The sequence below is a fragment of the Oryx dammah genome, unplaced genomic scaffold (genome assembly GCF_014754425.2).
Source record: "Oryx dammah isolate SB20612 unplaced genomic scaffold, SCBI_Odam_1.1 HiC_scaffold_2, whole genome shotgun sequence".
Classification (NCBI taxonomy): Eukaryota; Metazoa; Chordata; class Mammalia; order Artiodactyla; family Bovidae; genus Oryx; species Oryx dammah.
This window is the reverse complement of record NW_024070186.1, coordinates 103,001,706-103,021,860: the sequence shown is the minus strand read 5'-3', so window position 1 is coordinate 103,021,860 and position 20,155 is coordinate 103,001,706. Positions and strand designations below refer to the sequence as shown.

General features: G+C 36.2%; 1 protein-coding gene across 18 annotated transcripts in view; it reads left to right on the top strand.

Annotated features, from left to right (window-relative positions):
• Window positions 1–20,155, top strand: part of DZIP3 (DAZ interacting zinc finger protein 3) — a 120,762-nt gene that overhangs the window by 35,417 nt on the left and 65,190 nt on the right. For all 18 annotated transcript variants that reach the window (XM_040225046.1, XM_040225069.1, XM_040225021.1 and 15 more), the window contains 4 exons: window positions 4,982–5,101; window positions 6,602–6,703; window positions 8,128–8,220; window positions 8,893–8,945. In XM_040225046.1, coding sequence (XP_040080980.1) covers window positions 4,982–5,101; window positions 6,602–6,703; window positions 8,128–8,220; window positions 8,893–8,945 — 368 coding nt within the window. The remainder of the gene's footprint in view (window positions 1–4,981; window positions 5,102–6,601; window positions 6,704–8,127; window positions 8,221–8,892; window positions 8,946–20,155) is intronic.

The window sequence follows — 20,155 nt, the reverse complement described above, 5'->3', positions numbered from 1 at the left end:
ATAATTTTTCATAGTCTATCATAAACTGTGCTTTAATTTGGTTAACCAGTTCCCTGGTATTGAACATTTAGTTTATCCTAAACATTCTAGTTTTTTAGTATTACAGAAAGTGATCTTTTTTTATTTCTCACATCATTGCCTTAGTGTAAATTTCTAGAGGTGGAATTGTGAAGTGTTTACACACTTGTATAAGTTATTCATGTATATTTCCACATTTCCTCCCAGAAAGTTTGTCCTGATTTATATTCTCAAGACAGAGTGTAAGAATTGCTCTTTGCCCTCATGTGCTTAGCCGCTCAGTTGTGTCTGACTCTTTGTGACCCCATGGACTGTAGCTTCCCAGGCTTCTCTGTCCATGGGGATTCTCCAGGCAAAAATACTGGAATGGTTGCTGTACCCTCCTCCAGGGTATCTTCCCAACCCAGGGATCGAACCCAGGTCTCCTGCATTGTGGGTGGATTCTTTACCATCTGAGACACCAGGGAAGCCCACACTCTCTGGATATTCTTTACCTTTTGGGTAATTTTTACCCATCTAATAAGCCATATTGGTCACTTTTTAGTTGTTTAATGTGAAAATAGCTATATTAGGCTTCCCTTGGTTAACATTTGAGTGAGGTATCGTATTCCAAGCTTTTACTTTAAACCTTTCTGGATCCTTACATTTTAGCTGACTTTAAAGCCAAATACATTCCTCAGATTAAAGAAGGATGTTTCATAAAAATAAGAAATTCAATTTTTCTAGGAATCTTTAACAACTCAAAGTTTCTATATACCTAATAATATAGCCTCAAAATACTTGTGACAAAAACTGGTAGAACTAAAAGGAGAATTAGAAGACTTCCCAGTCACAGTGGAATATTTTAATATACCTCTCTCAGTAATCAATAGAATAAGTAAGATAATGTTTGGTGTTCGGGGAGATGATCATGTCTTTTAACTTTGACTTAATATATTAAGTAGTAATTTTATGCATTAAAAAAAAATATTGAATTTCTGTGTTTACCTGAAGCAGCCCCTACTTGGTCTTGCTGTTTTTCTCCTATTCCTTCTCCTTTTAAAATATTTTTCTTTCTTATCCAAATTTTATTTTTGTTTTATGCAAGCTAGTACATGTATACAGTTTTTTAAATATATTAAAAGATTTTAGCAGTCTGTGGTTCATCATTTCTAATTGTAGTTTCTGAATATAGATAACTTATTTCAACCCTCTAGGCATTTTCCTTTGATATTAACCTGTACTTTTAAAAAGCTGTACTACTATTTAAAAAAAATTCTCCATCTTATGTATCATCTTTTGATTTCCTACTGTGGAAGATGAGGGTTTAGTAATTTCCTTACACATCTCCTTCACACACACACTTCCCATTCCCCATCCTATTAATATTTCCATGTTTTTATTAAATTGGCCTTAGAGTTTCCCTTTATTCCTGGGAATACCCTTACCCCTCTCCTGTGTAAATCCCCTATTCTTGGAGTAAGTTTTCCTCTTTCTAGGTGTACTCCCTTGTTTTGGGGGAGTAGCTTTCATCCAGCAGCTTCCTAGAAAGGGAATTTACGTGAGAGTTAAATTTTTTGAGACCTTTCAAGTCTCAAAATAATTTATCCTTTGTACACTTTACTTGTATCTTGCCTGGGTATAAAATTATAGGTTGAAAATAATTTTCCTTTAATTTTTAAAATTATATTTCTATTATTGTTTAGCTTCCAATAATAGTACTTTTGAGATATTTTATGTCATTCTGATTCTCAATCTTTTGCTTGTAACCTGTTTTTTTCTTTCTGGGAATTTTTAGGATATTCTGTATATCCCTAGTGTTCTGAATTTATGTTTTTTTGGTGCTGGGACATTTACTTTTTTATTTATTTGATGATTTCTTCTTCATTTTCTCTTTTCTTTTTGAGATGTTTGTTATTCAGCTGCTTGACATCCTGGACTGAATTTCTGACTTTGTTATTTCTATGCTAATTTTTATTTTTTGTCTTTTCTACTTTCTAGGAGATTTTCTTAACTTCATCTTTTTGCATAGAGCTAGTATTCAGCCAGTATACACTAGTGCTATCATACTAGTTATTATAATGTAAATATTTCCATACTACTTGGAAAATAGTTTCTGCCTCAAAAATAATTTGGGTAACCAGCTGCATTCCAGATGTCCTGTACTCGCCTCCAGCCCTCTCTCCCCGTACTTCTCTAAAAGTCAATAATTAAAGGTTTAATGTACAATAGAGCAGAGTGTGTCCATGATCCTGCTCTGCTCTAGGCCAGCATGTTCTTATCTGTTTTAATTGGTACCTATGCCTGTGAGCCCACCAAAAGTCCTACTTCCCAGACATTGTGATTAGTTTCTAAAGGAAGCTTAGAGGGCTGGCCTGTACCCTTTATCTGACATTGACAAATTCCCGGTGAGTACTACCAGAGGCCTGCCCTGCCCCAGTTGCTCCTGTCCTCATGTGTCTCCTGAGATGAACTTACCTTATTAAAAGAAGATCATACTTACAGAGATGCTGGCACCCTTGTAGAGTGGTGACCTTCATATTGTTATTATTTTCAACATGATTCTTGTTTCTATCCTTCTGTTGAATTTTTAATTTCCATGATTATTTCAGCTATCATCTACCAAGTTTCCTTTTTATGAATGTTCCTTTTAAAATAAAATAATATCCTGTCCTTTTTTCTTGCACTTGAGAGGTAAATGTTAAAGGTAAATGTTAGCCAGATCATTTAAGGCTTTATAAACACTGGAGTGTTATAATTAAATTATAGTAAAGTATGGTTTATAGAATTTAGGACTTTGAATAGTTTCTGTATTTATGATAAAGGAGGAGTTAATAAAATAGTTGCAAGTTGTAATCAGTGTTTTAAAGAAAAACAAGGGACTGGGATAGAGAAAATGGAGGAAATGTAGACACAGACTTATATACCTGCATGTATCCATATTTATATGTATATATGCATAAATGTAGAGAAGGCAATGGCAGCCTACTCCAGCTCTCTTGCCTGGAAAATCCCATGGATGAAGGAGCCTGGTAGGCTGCAGTCCATGGGGTTGCTAAGAGTTGGACACGACTGAGCGACTTCACTTTCACTTTTCACTTTCATGCTTTAGAGAAGGAAATGGCAACCCACTCCAGTGTTCTTGCTTAGAGAATCCCAGGGACAGCGGAGCCCAATGGGCTGCCATCTGTGGGGTTGCACGGAGTCAGACATGACTGCAGTGACTTAGCAGCAGCAGCATGCATAAATGTGTATGTGTGTCTATGTGTAGTGGTTAGAAAAGGCCTTTCTAGGAGGTAATATTTAAGTTGGAAGCCCAAGACTGCTAATGAAACTAACTCTGTAAAGAGTAGGGGAACAACTTTCTAGGTGAATGGAATTGAGTAGGAAAAGGCCCTCAGGACTTGAAGAGAAAGTTTGAGGAACTGGAAGTATAAAACCACGTGAATTTTATAGGGAGTGAGGCTAGAGATGAATTTGAAGAGATGGGCTAGCGATGGATACATATACTGGGTTCAGATGCTGTAAGTTCTGCAGAACCTTGAAGTCAGTCTTAATAAGGTAGTGGGAAAGTAGTGGGAAGGTAGGTAGTGGGAAGCCACTGAAGAGTTTTAAGCAAGAAACTGACACGATCTTTTGCTTCTTTATAGAGTGCTTTGGAGCATAGTAGGCAGGGATGAGGCAGTTGTTATAGTTAGTAATCTAGGTAAGACGTAGAACAGGTACTAGTGGAGAAAGAATTATAAAAATTTGCAGTGTAGTTTGGGAGAAGTCTCAACAGTATTTGCTAATATATTGCATGTAAAGGGTGATGGAATAACTATGTGATGGATGACTTCAAGCCTGCTGGTTGAAAATTAAATAGATCTTGGTAGATGTGCTTGATGTAAGTTCCATGAGGACTAAGTATATATTGACCTTCTAAGTTCACTGCAGTATCCTTAACATCTAACATTTCCTAGCATTCACAACAACCTAGCCCATAACAGGCACTCAGTAAATGTTCGTTGAATGAGTGAGTATCAATGACTGGGGCAGAAAATAAGAAGTAAGGAACAAGGAACAGATTTGGTGGGCAACTCTGTAGATTAGTATTGAACTATTGAGCATTAGATATTTGAAACAACAGTAGCTATATACATACTCTGAGTCCTATTTCAGCATCTGCACTTACTATAGCCAATAGGATCCTCATAGGATATACTGCTTTCATACGGATAGGTCCTTGGATGATGCTTCTTTATTTCTTGACATTTAAAAATTTCTAGTTGATTTGGTTAAAACATTTTTATTCTTCATAAAATTCTAAATGTCATTAAACAAATGTTATGAATGCTGACTTGATGCATAAAATAGTCTATAGAGGTTTACTTTATCATGTCATATACCCTCAGTATATATGGGTATGTCTCTCAAAGGGGCAGTATTAAGGACTTGTTTAACTTAGACTTGATAATAGGTTTCACAACCTTTAGCCAGATTTTTAAAATATGGAAATTGCATTTAAAATTGTAACTCTGAACACTGGAAACATATTTCTGGCCCTGCCTCTGCCCATTTTGGCTGAGCAGCCTGTTGCACCGCTACAGTAGTCCCACTGCCAACATGGTGTCTTGGGGGCCAGTTCTAGCAAGGACTCTCCTGGGTTTCCAACAGTTTGTTGTTTCTCTATCAGAGAAAGTAATTCTTGTTAGGAACCCACTGGCTGTTATGAGTTAGAATGGAAAATAGACGTATAGCTTCAAATATAGACTTTTTCCACTTTATCTGTGTTTGTATTCAGGAAGAAATTTAGTATTTCATGTATAGGGCCCTTCTGTGTATTGTTTACTTTGAATGAGGGAAATAGGTTCTGTAACTATTAAAAAAACAACAACAACATAAAACACCTTCAAAAAAAGGACATGAAATGAACCTGTAACTTAATATAAATGTGTGGTCTTTTTATTGCTGATTCATAAGGTCTTTTATTTTTAAAATTTAGGACCTTCTTAATAATTTCATCAAGACAAGTGAGGGTAATATAATGAAGCAGACCATTTGCAGTTATTTAGATTGTGAGCGATCTTGTGAAGCTGACGTTTTAAAGAACACCAATTATAAGGTACTATAATTATCAATCAACTGAGTGTTTTAAAAATGTAATTGTAAAATTAAACTTAGGTGAAAATTGTTATATTATCATTCATCTAAATACTCTTTAAAAAGTACTTCATTTATTGTTTGTAGACTTTTTGATAGCAGCCATTCTGACCTGCGTGAGATGGTATCTCACTGTGGTTTTGATTTGCATTTCTCTGATAATGAGTGATGTTGAGCATCTTTTCATGGCTGATTCATGTCAATGTATGGCAAAAACCACTACAGTGTTGTAAAGTAATTAGCCTCCAATTAAAATAAATTAATTCTTTTAAAAAGTACTTTATTTAATTACAGCAAAATACAGCTGAGAAGTTGTTTGACTTGAAAATCTCAAAAGCTTAGATTCATTGTGATCAGGAATTATTTATATCCTGTGAGTCAGTAAAAAAATGAATTAGCACAGAACCCCTGTTTGAGTTTCCTGAGCCATACAGCAAATTCCCGTTGGCTATCTATGTTATGTATGGTAATGTAAGTTTCCATGTTACTATTTCCATACATCTCACCCTCTCCTCCCCTCTCCCCATGTCCATAAGTCTATTCTCTATGTCTGTTTCTCCATCGCTGCCCTGTAAATAAATTCTTCAGTACCATTTTTCTAGATTCTGTATATATGCATTAGAATATGATATTTATCTTTCTCTTTCTGAATTATTTCACTCTGCTGTATGGCTCAGGAAACCCAAAGGGGGCTCTGTATCAATCTAAAGGGGAGGGGGGTGGGAGGGGGGTTCAGGTTTGGGAGTGCATGTACACCCGTGGTGGATTCATGTCAATGTATGGCAAAACCAATACAGAATTGTAAAATAAAAAATAAATTAATTTTAAAAAAAATTAAAAAAAAATAAACACTCAAAAAAAAAAAAATCTAAAGGGGTGCGATGGGGCAGGAGATGGGAAGGAGGTTCAAAACGGAGAGGATATTTGTATACCTGTGGCTGATTCACGTTGAGGATTGACAGAAAACAACAAAATTCTGTAAAGCAATTATCCTTCAATAATAAATTTAAAAAAATGAATTGGCTTTGCTAGTGCTTTTGTAATATTCACAAGCACAGTAGCTCAGGAGCTGTTTATCACCAATATAGCAATCTAAGGTCTGGTGATTGATGACAAAGAAGTTTTAGGAAATAATGCTATGGAATTGGGGCTGAAGGAAAAGAGAAATATAAAACTTCTGATGAACAGATAGCATGTTCATCTACAAAGGTCACTCACTGAGTTTCTGATATTTTGTTGTATACAGCATATGAAAAATATTAACTTATTCAAATTATTGCCTATTTTTTGTCTTTAATGATATAAAAATGATTTTTATAGTTCTTTGATTACCAGTGATCTGTTGATAAATTTTCAGTGCCAAGCTCATCTAGTTATAGAATAATAAAAAGTGACTTAAGGTGATATTTTCTTTATCTACATGGATTATTATTTCTTATCAACAGTTTTTACTCTCTTCCAGGGATTTTTTCAGTTAATGTGCAGTAAGAGCTGCTGTGTTTACTTCCATAAAATTTGTTGGAAAAAGTTCAAGAATTTAAAATATCCAGGTGAAAATGATCAGGTATTATATTTGTACTTCCTTTAAAGCTTTACTAGAGCATATCTTCTACTCTTTCCTGCTTTTTTATTCTTTCCCCTTCATTTCTTTCTATTTACATCCTTCCTCTTCCTTTCTCGCTCCATTTTTCTTTCCCTATTCTCTCTGATACTTTTCTCCTCACTATTTGGTTATCATTACCATTTATTTAACAGGTCTTTGTAGTAAATTCACATAAAGGACATAAAATCAAAGAATAGAATTGCTTAATAAAAAGAAAGGACAGCTGTGTAGTTTTAACGCTAGAGAACAGTGATACATTTTATAGCCTTCCAAAATATATTTGTGTTACTGGGAATTCCCTGGCAGTCCAGTGTTTGGGGCTTGGTGCTTTCACTACCAGGCCTTGGCTTCAATCTCTGCTTAGGCAACTAAGATCCCACAAGCTGCATGGTGTGGCCAAAAAAAAAACCAACCAGAAAACCTTCAAAATATATTAATATTATTTATATTTGCCTAAAATCATATAACTAAATTGAATTTTTTCCACTGAAATTAAAATAGAAATTGAGTGCCTGAGTCTGTTACTTATTTACTCTTTAATGAGGTAATAGCCATAAATTGGGTCTATAATGTTTAATTCTAAAGTGTTTACATTGTGCAAACCACAGAAAACACTTATAAAGCAATTGTATATGGAGTTGAGTGTTCTGAGTTCAAGTCCAGATTGAACCACTTACTTAGGTTTTTTTTACACTAGGCTGAAACTCATTTTTCTAAGCCATAAAGTGAGGATAGTAATACCTACTTTATAAGGTTGTGAAGATTAACAGATAAACTTGTATTGTACATTGTAAAAATCATTATATAAGGCACAGTTATTCATTTTTTAAGCAGTAAGTAAATACTTTTCACTTTCTTTGATTGATAGGGCAATCAGTATTGCTTAACTTTAGAAAGACAAGTAAAAGAAAACTAAATAAATTAACCAGAGGAAATAGCAAGATCAGGATCAGAGGACTCAAATTTTTATTCTTTCTTTTCTGCTGAAATCTTCACTTATCTAATAGAAATTCAGTATTTCTTTTTGCACTTATTTAGTTTGTATATTTTACTTGAAGTTGCTTTCACTGGGAGCAGCAAATTCATTTTAGTTTATAATGTAACTATATAAAGATTTTGAAATATTAATAGAAATGATGAGGGGGAAAAGTGTGATTATACATTTTAAATAAGAAATCCACTGGTACAAGTAATGGACTGTCTTTGAACAGCTAACTCTCAAGTGTTTGTTCACATCTTTTGTTTTACTGTCTAGCAATATTTGCTTCTAACTTTATATAAATATAATCAGTTTTGCACATCAATGGGTTTTTTTCTATTCTTATTGTTTATATTATTTTATCTATTGATAAGTTATTATTGTTTTCTATTGATAAAATTTATAGAGTTTTAGTGGAAAAAAGTGTTTAAAGGAAGGATGTACTGGTGACATGGTAAGGATGCTGCAATGTGAGGTACCTGGAATTGTCAAAATTTTGGTGAGTATCTTTCTCTTGTTTTTCTTACTGGAATGATGTTTTTGACTTGGAACAGATTTGGGCATCGTAATAATAGTAGTCTAGTCATATTCTCTTTGATGGTGACTAAGCTCTCTAACATTTTGTTGTGTTGATTTCTCTAAAGTAGTATTTAAGTGGTACTTAAGAGTAAAAAAATTAAAAAAATAAAACACCCACAGAAACTGACAAAAGAGGCCATGACTATACCAGTGAGGAAAGTCTGTCATGCACAGAGGATGATAATCTCATTCTGTTCCACATATGGTTAAAAATAATTTCAGTGTTTCCGAACCCTTTTTAGTCTTGGTTTTGCTATTTCATTTTAATAAAATATCTTCTTGGTTTTTCAGTTTATCAGTAAGTAAACCAAAATTTTAAAAATGTATATATATATTATGTTTAGGTATGATCTTCTCTTTTAGATTTGGCATTTAAATCCTATGGCAATATAAAGGAGAACTGGTTTTTGAGATCAGCTCTACTATTTGACTAAGATTGTTTGTAACTTGTTTTTTCTGTTTTATTTTTGTATATTCACTATAGTTTCATTCTCACTGTCTTCTTTCAAACATTAAGGCTAAGAAGTAACACTAAAGAATTTTGAAAATTGAACTACTTTAGGGCTTTTTTTTTTTTTTCCATCACTTGCAGTTTGAAGTTGTGAGAAAGGATGAATATATAACCATTGAAAATTTAGGAGCAAGGTAAGTTTGAAATTAAATATTCTACTTTTGTTTAGCATGTATGTATTTTTCAGTTGCTTCTTTCTGTGTTTTCTGTTACTTTTTGGTGCTTCATTAAATTGAAAGACAATATCAGTTGTGTGAAAAACTGTATTTAATTGACATTTGTTTACCCTTCCCCACCTTTTTGTAGACACTTAAATTCTAAAGAAGAAAGGAAAATTATGTGGATGCTTTTACCTTAAGTATGAAAAGAATCCCTTCATGAAAACCAAACATATTTTTCTTAAAGTTATTTAAATTAGGTTGTTATAAAAAACTTTCTCCTAGCTTTCAAAACTCATCCAGGCCTCCAGGCTCATCTGAGAATTAGAATCATTCTGTTTCTTAGATGAGAAAGCTGTATTGTAACTGTATATACTGGTTATATATCATATATAAGCAGAAATTCATTGAGCTATAAATTGTTTCTGTTGAAATTAGGAATTTCAATATAAAACTTATCCTAATCCATTGATTCTCTTTTCTTCTATTTAAAATGTCTACCATTTTTTAATCTACCAGGCTTAGACATTAATACCTAAGGCATCAGTTTTCTCTATGAGCTAATGAAACGCAAATCTTTATCTCTGCTTCAGATCTCACTCTCAAAACTCTAGGTCTATCTACCTGAATGCTAAATATTTCCATTTTTATTTTTCAAAAAGATCTATAGTTCAGTATGCCCACAGTTAGATTCACAATATTTCTTCCCAACACTGCTGTGTAACGTTTTTTAGGTCCAATTAATTCAGCTTCTTAAATATATTGTACATGCCTCCTTACTTCTGCCCTTGTGCTTCTATTAAGCTAAATAAAGTTATTTTTCATTTGGAATTCTGAAATAGCTTCTAAACTTGTCTTTCTGGCTCCTTCATCTATAGAACTGTCTGTTCAGTCATTAAAATAGCTTTTTTAAAAGAAAATTGGAAATACATCATTTCTCTGCTTGAAAATCTTTAACAGACTTCTAGTTGTTCCTGGTTAAGTTCAGACTTCTTAGCTTGGTTCTTTAAGACACTTTGGACCCTGCTATACTCACTGGTGTCATCTCTTGTCATTCTTTTCTTACTATATATGCAACAACTGTACTCAACTTCTTTTAGTTATTAAGTGTGCCATCTGCTTTACCTCTAGAATTTGCCCAGAATACTCTACTTGTTTGGATTTAGCTGGTTAAAACTTCTAGAAAGTCCTATTTACTTTGCATTAGGTGTTTCAATCACATATTCCATTTTTTTCTCCTATTAAAACATTTACTAAGTTCTGTTATACTTTCTTGGCTTTCTTTTCCATTTGACTGTAGCCTCCACGAGGGCAAGAACTTTAACTTGCTTACTGGTATATTCCCAGTATGTAGCATAATGCCTGGCATATAGCTAGTATCCAATAGTTACACGACAGATATGGAGATTCTGCAATGAGTGTGTTACTTTTGTTTTGATAGGCAATTAACTTATTTGGAACTGAACTGCAAGGCTGTTTTTCTTGGCTAGTGGTTCCAGTTTCAATTCAGATCTTTTGTCTTTAGCTGAGCTGCTATGAGTGTTCCACATGTATGGTTCAGCTGTTAGTTAGAGACGTGGCCAAAAAAATTGGGGGATCTCTTCTCTATTTCCTTTCTGGAATTCCCCCACACTCAACAGCCCAGGCTCCATGGCTTCAATTTTCTAGTTCCTTTAACCAGGGAGACCTTTGTTTTCTGCTCTGTTATGCTTGCACCAAAGAATGGATGCTTTTGAATTGTGGTGTTGGAGAAGACTCTTGAGAGTCCCTTGGACTGTAAGGAGATCCAACCAGTCCATCCTAAAGGAAATCAGTCTGGAATATTCATTTGAAAAGACCCTCATGCTGGAAAAGATTGAAGGCGGGAGGAGAAGGGGATGACAGAGGATGAGATAGTTGGATGGCATCACCAACTCAATGGACATGAGTCTGAGTAAACTCTGGTGATGGACAGGGAGGCCTCGCGTGCTGCAGTCCATGGGGTCGCAAAGAGTCAGACATGACTGAGCAACTGAACTGAGCTGAACGTTATTCTTAGCCTCAGACTAAAAGCTCTAAAAGTGGTAAACTTAATTTCATGTAGTTCTCTTCTTTTCTCTCTGAGCATATATATATATATATATATATATATATCCTCTACATTTGGTTTGTTTGGTTGGTTTGTTTCTTCCACTCTTTGGTGCCTTCAAGGAGTTGCTTTTTGTAATTTGTGTAAGTTTTATAGTTATTTTCTGTGGGAAAACCCTGGAATAATTGAACCTTATCAAAAGTGGAAAAGCTACCTCATTTTATGAATGAATGACAGAAATATTTGATTGTTTTTTAACTTTAAAATGCTTTATTGTTATTAAAACATGCTCAAAGAAAAGCCCACAAAATATAAATACAGAGTTTAAAAAAGAATTATGAAGCATACAGCCTTGTGGCTTTACCCAAAGCACCAAATAGTTTTGTCAGCACTCCAGAAGCACTCAGTTCTCCTCTTGCTAGGTAACTATTGACCTGACTTTCACAGTAATTATCTCTTCACTTTCTTTATTAATATAAATGCATTTCTAAACACTGAATTTTTTTTATAGGTTAGGCTTTTTTAAGCTATGGTTCATATACAGTAAAATTCACTTTAAAAAAATATACGTTTAAATGAGTTTCTTTATATACAACCGGGTAATCACTACTGTGATCAATAGCTCTTTGTCTTCCCTAGTCTCTCTAAAATCTCTTACATAGTCGTTTCTCTTCAACCTCCAAATTCTGGTAACCACTGATATGATTTCCATTTTGATTAATACTGCTTTTTTCTAATTATCCTCTAGTAGGAAGATCTGTAGCATCTGGATTTATTTTACTTAATGTAATGATTTTGAGATTCTTCCTTGTTATTGCATGTATCAGTAGTTCAGTTTTCTTTGTTGCTGAGTAGTCTTCCTTTGTATAGATGTACCACAACTTATTTATCCATTTAACAATTGGGACATTTGAATTGTTTCTGGTTTTTGGCTTTATAAATAAGGCTGCTATAAATATTCATGTATAAACCCTGGTAGAAAGAGGTGCTTTCATTTCTCTTGGGTAAATTCCTAGAAGCAGTATTGCTGAGTCATATGGTATGTGTTTAATGTTACAGTAAACTGCCAGTCTGTTTTCAAAGTAGCTGTATGTTTTGTTATTCTCACCAGCATTGTAAGAGAATTATAGTTTCTCTGTATTCTGTTCAGCAGTTGGTATTACTAAATCTAAAAATTTCAGCCATGTTAAAAGATATGTAATGGTATCTTATTGTGGTTTTAATTTGCATTTACCTAAATTTTCAAAACTAGTTTTCTATTTTAGATTCTTTGCTCTTACATGATAAATCTCAGAAACACCTTATAAATTTCTGTAGACTTCTTGCTGAGGTTTTGATTGCATTGAATTTGTAGGTCAATTTGGGGATGATTTATATCTTAGCAATATTGAGAATGCCCATCCATGAAGATGGTGTATAATTAATTTCATTTAATTGATTCTTCTTTGATGTCACTCAGAAATATTTTGTAGTCTTCTATGTACAGGCTTATAAATGTTTTGTTAGACTATCCATGTATATTTGACTTTTTATGCTATTGTAAATGATAATTATAAAACTTCAATTTCTAGTTATTTCTATTATATAGAATTTGTTTGTGTCTATTGAACTTGTATTCTGTGACTTGCTATTTACTAATTCTAATATTATTTGTAGATTCTTTGAGGTTTTCTATAAATGATTATACCATCTGTGCGTAATGACAATTTTATTTCTTTTTTGCAATCTGTTTGCTCTTTGTTTATTTTTCTTTGCATGTTGCATGAGCTAAGTTCTCTAGTATAGTGTTGAATACACTTGTGAGAGCAGACAGACATCTTTGCTTTTTCCAGATCTTAGGAAGAAGGCTTCGGTGTTTCACCATTTAGTATGCTGTTAGCTGTAGAATTTTTACAGATGCTCCTGTTTAGGTTGAAGAGATTCATTTCTCGTGCTACTTCTCTGAAAATTTTTATAATGAATGAATAATGAACTAATGCTTTTTAGCATGCATTGAGATAATCATATGGTTTTTGTCTTCTTTATTGTTAATATGTTGAATTACATCAGTTTATTTTCAAATGTTGAATCATATGTGCTTTCCAGGAGCAAATAGTTAATTGGTCATGATCTTTATTTTATGTTGCTGCTTGTCTTTTAATTTCTAGCTTTATTGAGCTATAACTGGTATGTAATATTGTGTAGGTTTAAGTTATACAGTGTGATGCTTTTATATATGTGTAATATGTGAATACTACATATGTGAATACAACATACCAGTTATAGCTCAATAAAGCTAGAAATTAAAAGACAAGCAGCAACATGAAATAAAATATGGGGCTTGCCTGGTGGTACAGAGGTTAAAGCGTCTGCCTGCAATGTTGGAGACCCGGGTTCAATCCCTGGGTCGGGAAGATCCCCTGGAGAAGGAAATGGCAACCCACTCCAGCATTCTTGCCTGGAGAATCCCATGGATGGAGGAGCTTGGTGGGCTACAGTCCATGGGTCGCAAAGAGTTGGACACGACTGAGCAACTTCACTTCACTATATATATATATGAAACAGTTACCACTGTAAGGTTAGTTAATATATCCATCACCTCATCTAGATTTTTTGTATAATGGGAATTTTTAAGATCTTTTGTTTTTTTGGCTGCACCTTGTAGCATGTAGAATATTAGTTCCTCAACTCAGGATCAAACCTGTACCTCCTGCAGTGGAAACATGAAGTCTTAATCACTGGACTGCCTGGAAAGTCCCTAAGATCTACTCTCTTAACAACTTTCAAGTATACATTGTAGCATTGTTAATTATAGTCACATGATGTATTTTGGATCCCTGGTTTGTACCTTTTGACCCCTTTACCCATTCTGTTGTAGAAACCAGTATTTGAGAAACCAAGCACCACACTCAGAGAGTTGGAGAACTCAGGTTTATTATGCTGGGGGCCCCAGAGGAGTTAACACTCCAAACTCTGAGCCCCAAACAAAGGGGTTACAGAGTTTTTTTATACGTGGACAGGCATGATTAAATGGGTTTGCAGGGGCTAGGGCGATTGCAAAGAGCAGAACAAGGGTGAGTGAGATAAGCTCCAGTTCCTAGTATTGTGAGTCCCTACATTCTGAGACCTACATGATCTAGACTTTGCAAGACCGATGCAGAAGGAGCAGGAAGTTATGTAAAATTTTAATTTTTCCTCTTCATTACGCCCTCTTGATGCTTCTATCACTCGTTGTAGAAAGCATCATATCATGTTTTGGTAGGACATTCAGAGCTCCTCATCATTTAGGGGGCTATATTGAGCTATTACCATTTGTAACTTTATGGATTTAATCCAAAAGGTTATGAACTGACAATTACATTGAGAATACAAGGAGCACACAAGAGCACTGCAAAGAACATGAAGAGAGGACCTGTTAAAAGGAGAAGCCATGAGGCCTAGCTCCAGATATTGTTCTAATTACCCCAGAAATTAGCTAGTTTCTCTCTTTTTATGATTTGTCCCCTTAGCGGTTGGGCCTTGTCCTTGACTATTTCTGATTGGTTTACAGCATTCTTCAATTAAGAAGAGACAGAGTCCTCTCTTTTCAGCTGTCAGTAGGTCTCAGTTCAGTTCAGTTCAGTTGCTCAGTCGAGTCCGACTCTTTGCGACCCCATGAATCGCAGCACACCAGGCCTCCCTGTCCATCACCAACTCCCATTGTTCACCCAAATTCACATCCATCAAGTCGGTGATGCCATCCAGACATCTCATCCTCTGTCGTCCCCTTCTCCTCCTGCCTCCAATCCCTCCCAGCATCAGAGTCTTTTCCAGTGAGTCAGCTCTTCACATGAGGTGGCCAAAGTATTGGAGTTTCAGCTTTAGCATCAGTTCTTCCAAAGAACACCCAGGGCCAATCTCTTTTAGAATGGACTGGTTGGATCTCCTTGCAGTGCAAGGGACTCTCAAGAGTCTTCTCCAACACCACAGTTCAAAAGCATCAATTCTTCGGCGCTCAGCCTTCTTCACAGTCCAACTCTCACATCCATACATGACCACTGGAAAAACCATAGCCTTGACTAGACAGACCTTTGTTGGCAAAGTAATGTCTCTGCTTTTGAATATGCTGTCTAGGTTGGTCATAACTTTCCTTCCAAGGAGTAAGCGTCTTTTAATTTCATGCCTGCAGTCACCATCTGCAGTGATTTTGGAGCCCCCCAAAATAAAGTCTGACACTGTTTCCACTGTTTCCCCATCTATTTCCCATGAAGTGATGGGACCAGATGCCATGATCTTAGTTTTCTGAACATTGAGCTTTAAGCCAACATTTTCACTTTCCTCTTTCACTTTCATCAAGAGGCTTTTTAGTTCCTCTTCACTTTCTGCCATAAGGGTGGTGTCATAGGTCTAGCCCTTTCCTATTCTGTAAAACCACCTCAGCCAGGAAGTCTAGTTGGTTCTGTAATGAAAAGCACAGCAATAATACCAATTAGGGATAGAGGCCAGAGTTGATAATGAAAATCCATTGATATTTCAAAGGCAGGATCCTCAAACTTCTGCCATGTGTTGACTACCCAGCTGCCGGAGTGTGGCTGGAGAAAGGCTGAAGAGTCCTCAAGCTTCTGCTGTGCATTGACTAGTCAGCTTCCGGAGTGACTAGAGCAGGGCTCAGCATCCTTCATAGGTGAGGGCCGTTGCCTTTGGAACCAGACCTTGAGGAAGTTTTTTAGGGTCCCAAACTGCTTTCCAGGTGTCGTCATCAAGGAAGCCGCAGATTTCTTGACTCTGGTGTAGTGACTCTAAGGGATGACATCTGTAACTTTAACAGCAGTAAAGGTTGCCAGGATGACCATGTGAGGGCCTGTTCAAACTGGCTGAAGTGGTTCCTTCTTTTAATCTTTAACCCATATCTCATCTCCTGACTGATAGGGATAAACCCAGTTGCCCAAAGGAATGGGTGTCCTTTTTAAGGTTTCTTGGGCAATATGGCTGAAGACTTTTCCAGGACCTGGAGGTGTCAGGACATCCTCAGGTCAGCTAGTTGTTCATGGTCTCCCTTGAGCTTTTCTATTACTGGGGGTGGTCTCCTGTATAAGATCTCAAAGGGAGAATAGCCCGAGGACCTCAAGGTGCATTTATGGAGGGAGAGGAGATCCCACAGAATGATAAGGCAGCTTGTTCTAGTATTGTCTGGGTGTTGGCTGTGCGGATGGATATTCTTGTTGTATTACTACTTGGAGAAACAAACTTAACAAGAAAGTTAAAGTTATGTAGCCCAAAGATTAATATACGTAGGAAAGCTGTTGTGGGGCTAGCCAGGAGAACCAGGTCCAGACATTGGTTTGTGACATTAGTGCTTCTCTAGGCATGAGAAGGCAATGGCCTCCCACTCCAGTACTCTTGCCTGGAAAATCCTATGGATGGAGGAGCCTGGAAGGCTGCAGTCCATGGGGTCGCTAAGGGTCGGACACAACTGAGCGACTTCACTTTCACTTTTCACTTTCATGCATTGGAGAAGGAAATGGCAACCCACTCCAGTGTTCTTGCCTGGAGAATCCCAGGGATGGGGGAGCCTTTTGGGCTGTTGTCTATGGGGTCGCACAGAGTCGGACACGACTGAAGTGACTTAGCAGCAGCAGCAGGCATGAGAAGATGTAAGAATTTGGACTCATAAAAATCTTTATGTAAAAACATCTGACTTATCTGAAGGCCTGTTTTCTGTTTTTTCCCAGAGCATAGAGTGCCTTAGTTTTTGTCTCCATCCTAAACTCCTTTCAAGAGTGTGTTGAAGGTCAGCATTTTGTATTGGTCGTGATTTAATCTTTGTAGAGGCAGCTGGCAAGGGCCACCTTCCAGTCAGCAGGGCCCCTTAATAGCCACATATTTGGCCATGTTTTTTGGGCATTTCATGGTCATTCGGTCCCACTATGCTGGAAAGGCTCATTCCCACATCTAACAAAGATTCCATTGACAGGCCACTCAATGTGTTGTCACTAGACAAGGCCTTGTAAGTAGCAAAAGTCTCTGGACCATACCTGTCTTTCTAGCCTCTTGGTCCAGGAAAATATTTCCTCTTGTTGCTTCTACCCATATGTAGAGTTACATTATTACAATTATTGATCTCATATGAAACTGCATATCAGCATTTTATCACAGGCTTAGTCACACATTTGGTAACGTAAGAGATAATCTTCTGAAGCAAGCTACATAGAAAATAATATAGTTAGCAGTTATTAGTAAGGTCACAAGCAAGAATTTAAGTCAAGAATTTTCATTGGGTATAGCCTGTTGTACCCCAAGTCATTTGACTCAGTTAAATGATTATAGCCAAGTTTTTATCTCCTGGTTGTATATTATGGAACATCTGACCTTTATGCAAAGACTGGTTACTGAGATAAGTTTTAGAAACAATCTTAAAAGTGTCCTTTTTAATAACTTAATTAAAACTTTTGGCAATATAACATAACAAGGAACTATCTCAGAAGTGAGTCTTAGAAGCACAGACCTTAATTAACAAAACTAGACTTAATATTCAGTGAAACATTTTTCTTCTTCTTTTTTTTTTTTTTGGAGAACTCACTGTGAGGGCATTAACACTGTAGCCAGGTAAGGCTTTAACCCATCAAATAAAAAGGAAGTCTGTCAGGGAGCTGGGAAAAGCCAAGCAGTCATCTTGGATTTCCCCTAGCCCTGGCTCTTTGATTTTCAGCTGTTGTTTATCTATTTTTAATTTCCTGATTTAGGAGCAGACTATTGCCATGTTTTAAAGACATCAGGATAGCAGAAGTCTAACTGTGAGGGTTTTTTTGTTGTTGAAGCAGAATGAACTTTGTCTACATGTACCATAATCTTAAATGATGTTTATTTACTTTATCAAAGTAACAAAAAGATTTTAAAAACAAATGTAACTCACTTAAATTTTTAGGCAAAGAAATTCATAATCTGTTATTGAAAGCTGCATTTTAAGAACTTTGTTCTCTAAAGAGAGAGAAGACCAAATTCCAGTCTGGTACCAGCTTACTGTTAATAACAAAATTTGTTTATTTGCTTAATCTTAGAAACTCTTTTCTATAAATCTTGAAGAACTAGCAGTATTTTTTTAAAGGCATGAGGATAAAACCATAGAAAGCATGTTTAAAATCTGATTCTATAGCAATTGACAAACCTGGTCATAACATTTTAATATGATAACTAGAATTATAATTGACCATATTTTATCAGGACATATCAGATCTATATGAATTTTACGCACTTTTAGGATACCTATATTAGTAACATCAACCATACAGTATAGTCTGAAATGATTTATCACCCCTTCAACAGTACTTCCTTTGTGGCTCAGCTGGTAAAGAATCTGGCTGCAATGCGGGAGATCTGGGTTTGATCCCTGGATTGGGAAGATCCCCTGGAGAAGGGAAAGGCTATCCGGTCCAGTATTCTGGCCTGGAGAATTCCATGGGCTGTATAGTCCGTGGGATCGCAAAGAGTCAGATACAACTGAGCAACTTTCATGTCACTTCAACAGTACTTCCCATGTAATTTAACATGTCCACTGAACCCAGGTAGCTTAATAGCTCTTTGGGATGTCTCAGGGGCCCTCTGAAGCATCCCAAAGTTAGCTAGAAGTCAAGTTATTTAGGAAGTTTTATCAATAAATATCAAAAGGGTTTAGATCATATAAGTCACTGTGAAATAATATTCACTAGCCAAAGTTAACAAAAGATTTTAAAGGTAAATTTAGAACAGATCAATTAAGAGGTAAAGAAACTTAAATCTATTATTGAAAGTAGTTCAACATCTGAAGAAAGTATGTCCTGTTACAGAGAGAAAGGCCAAGTTCAAGTTTTGCACCAGCTGACTTTAAACTCATTTAGGTGCACAAAACTTTTTAGGGTCCATTTTCCACAAACCTTTTAATCACTTTCTGTAATAGCCACTGTAAGTCAGACCTACTTTGTTTTCCCTTTATAAAATAAAGTTTTATTTTTTATATCTTCTTTATTAAAAACATACATCTTCCTTATTAGATTAGCAAACAAACATTAATACTAGATATTTAATATTGAATATTTCCCAGTTTATGTGAATCTGAATTATATTTAGGTTAATTTTTCTTGTACTTAGAATTGTTTGATTTATAAGCACTTACTTTTCTTTAGGTCAATTAAATTAGAATGCATTTACAACTTCAACAATATTATCAGAAAAAAAAAAAAAAGACATGCACTGAGACATACATAAATCCAGACAGACAGACAGAGATCTTATAGTTTTTTGTTTGAGATTTAAAATATCTCTTTGACTCCTTTTTTTTTCTTTGTGTGAAGTTCTAATTTGCCCAAGACTGAGGTCTCAGGCAAAGTGGGCTGTGTATTTCAAGGACATGGAAAGGGTTAACTTCAAGCTTTTTCCTTGGCAGGCCTTTTAACAAGCTAGTTATTTTTAACTGTATATGCAAAAAGAATTGGCTTTGCAGTTTCCAAAAAAAGTTTCTCTCACTCCGTTCAGTCAGCAATCACGCACTCACAATCATTCAGAGGCTATCACAGTGCCTCCCTTCTCCTGAGTCCCCAGGTTTCCTTAACTGTTGCTCCCTTCCTGGGAGCCCCAAGGAGGTTATCAGTTACAATGCCTCCCTTCCTCCTAAGTCCCCAGTTCTCCCTATCTAGGGCTCCCTTCCTGGGAGCCCAAGGAGGTGATTAGTCTCTTCTACCCGTTGGGGTAGGTTCCTGCCTGGGGACTGACCTCAGAGCCTTACCTTATCCTGTGGCCTTTCCTGGTGAGTTGGTCTGTCCCTCCAATGAGTCCAGTCAGGGCTCGGCCATCCAGAGATTCGGAACACCTGTCTGAAAGAGAACCTGGAATACAGTCAGGTAGCATACCTCCTCATTCATCTCCGGGTTCCTTGGCTCCAGCCCAGCCGAGCCACCAGTCCAGTGGCCCAAGGGGCCACTGTGGTTGGAATCTGACTGGGGCCTCCAGAAATGCTGCAGTAACAAGTACTCAAGAAACCAAGTACCACACTCGGAGAGTTGGAGAACTCAAGTTTATTATGCTGGGGGGCCCAGAGGAGTTAACACTCCAAGCTCTGAGCCCTGAACAAAGAGGTTGCAGAGTTTTTTATACCCAGACAGGCATGATTAAGTGGGTTTGCGAGTTT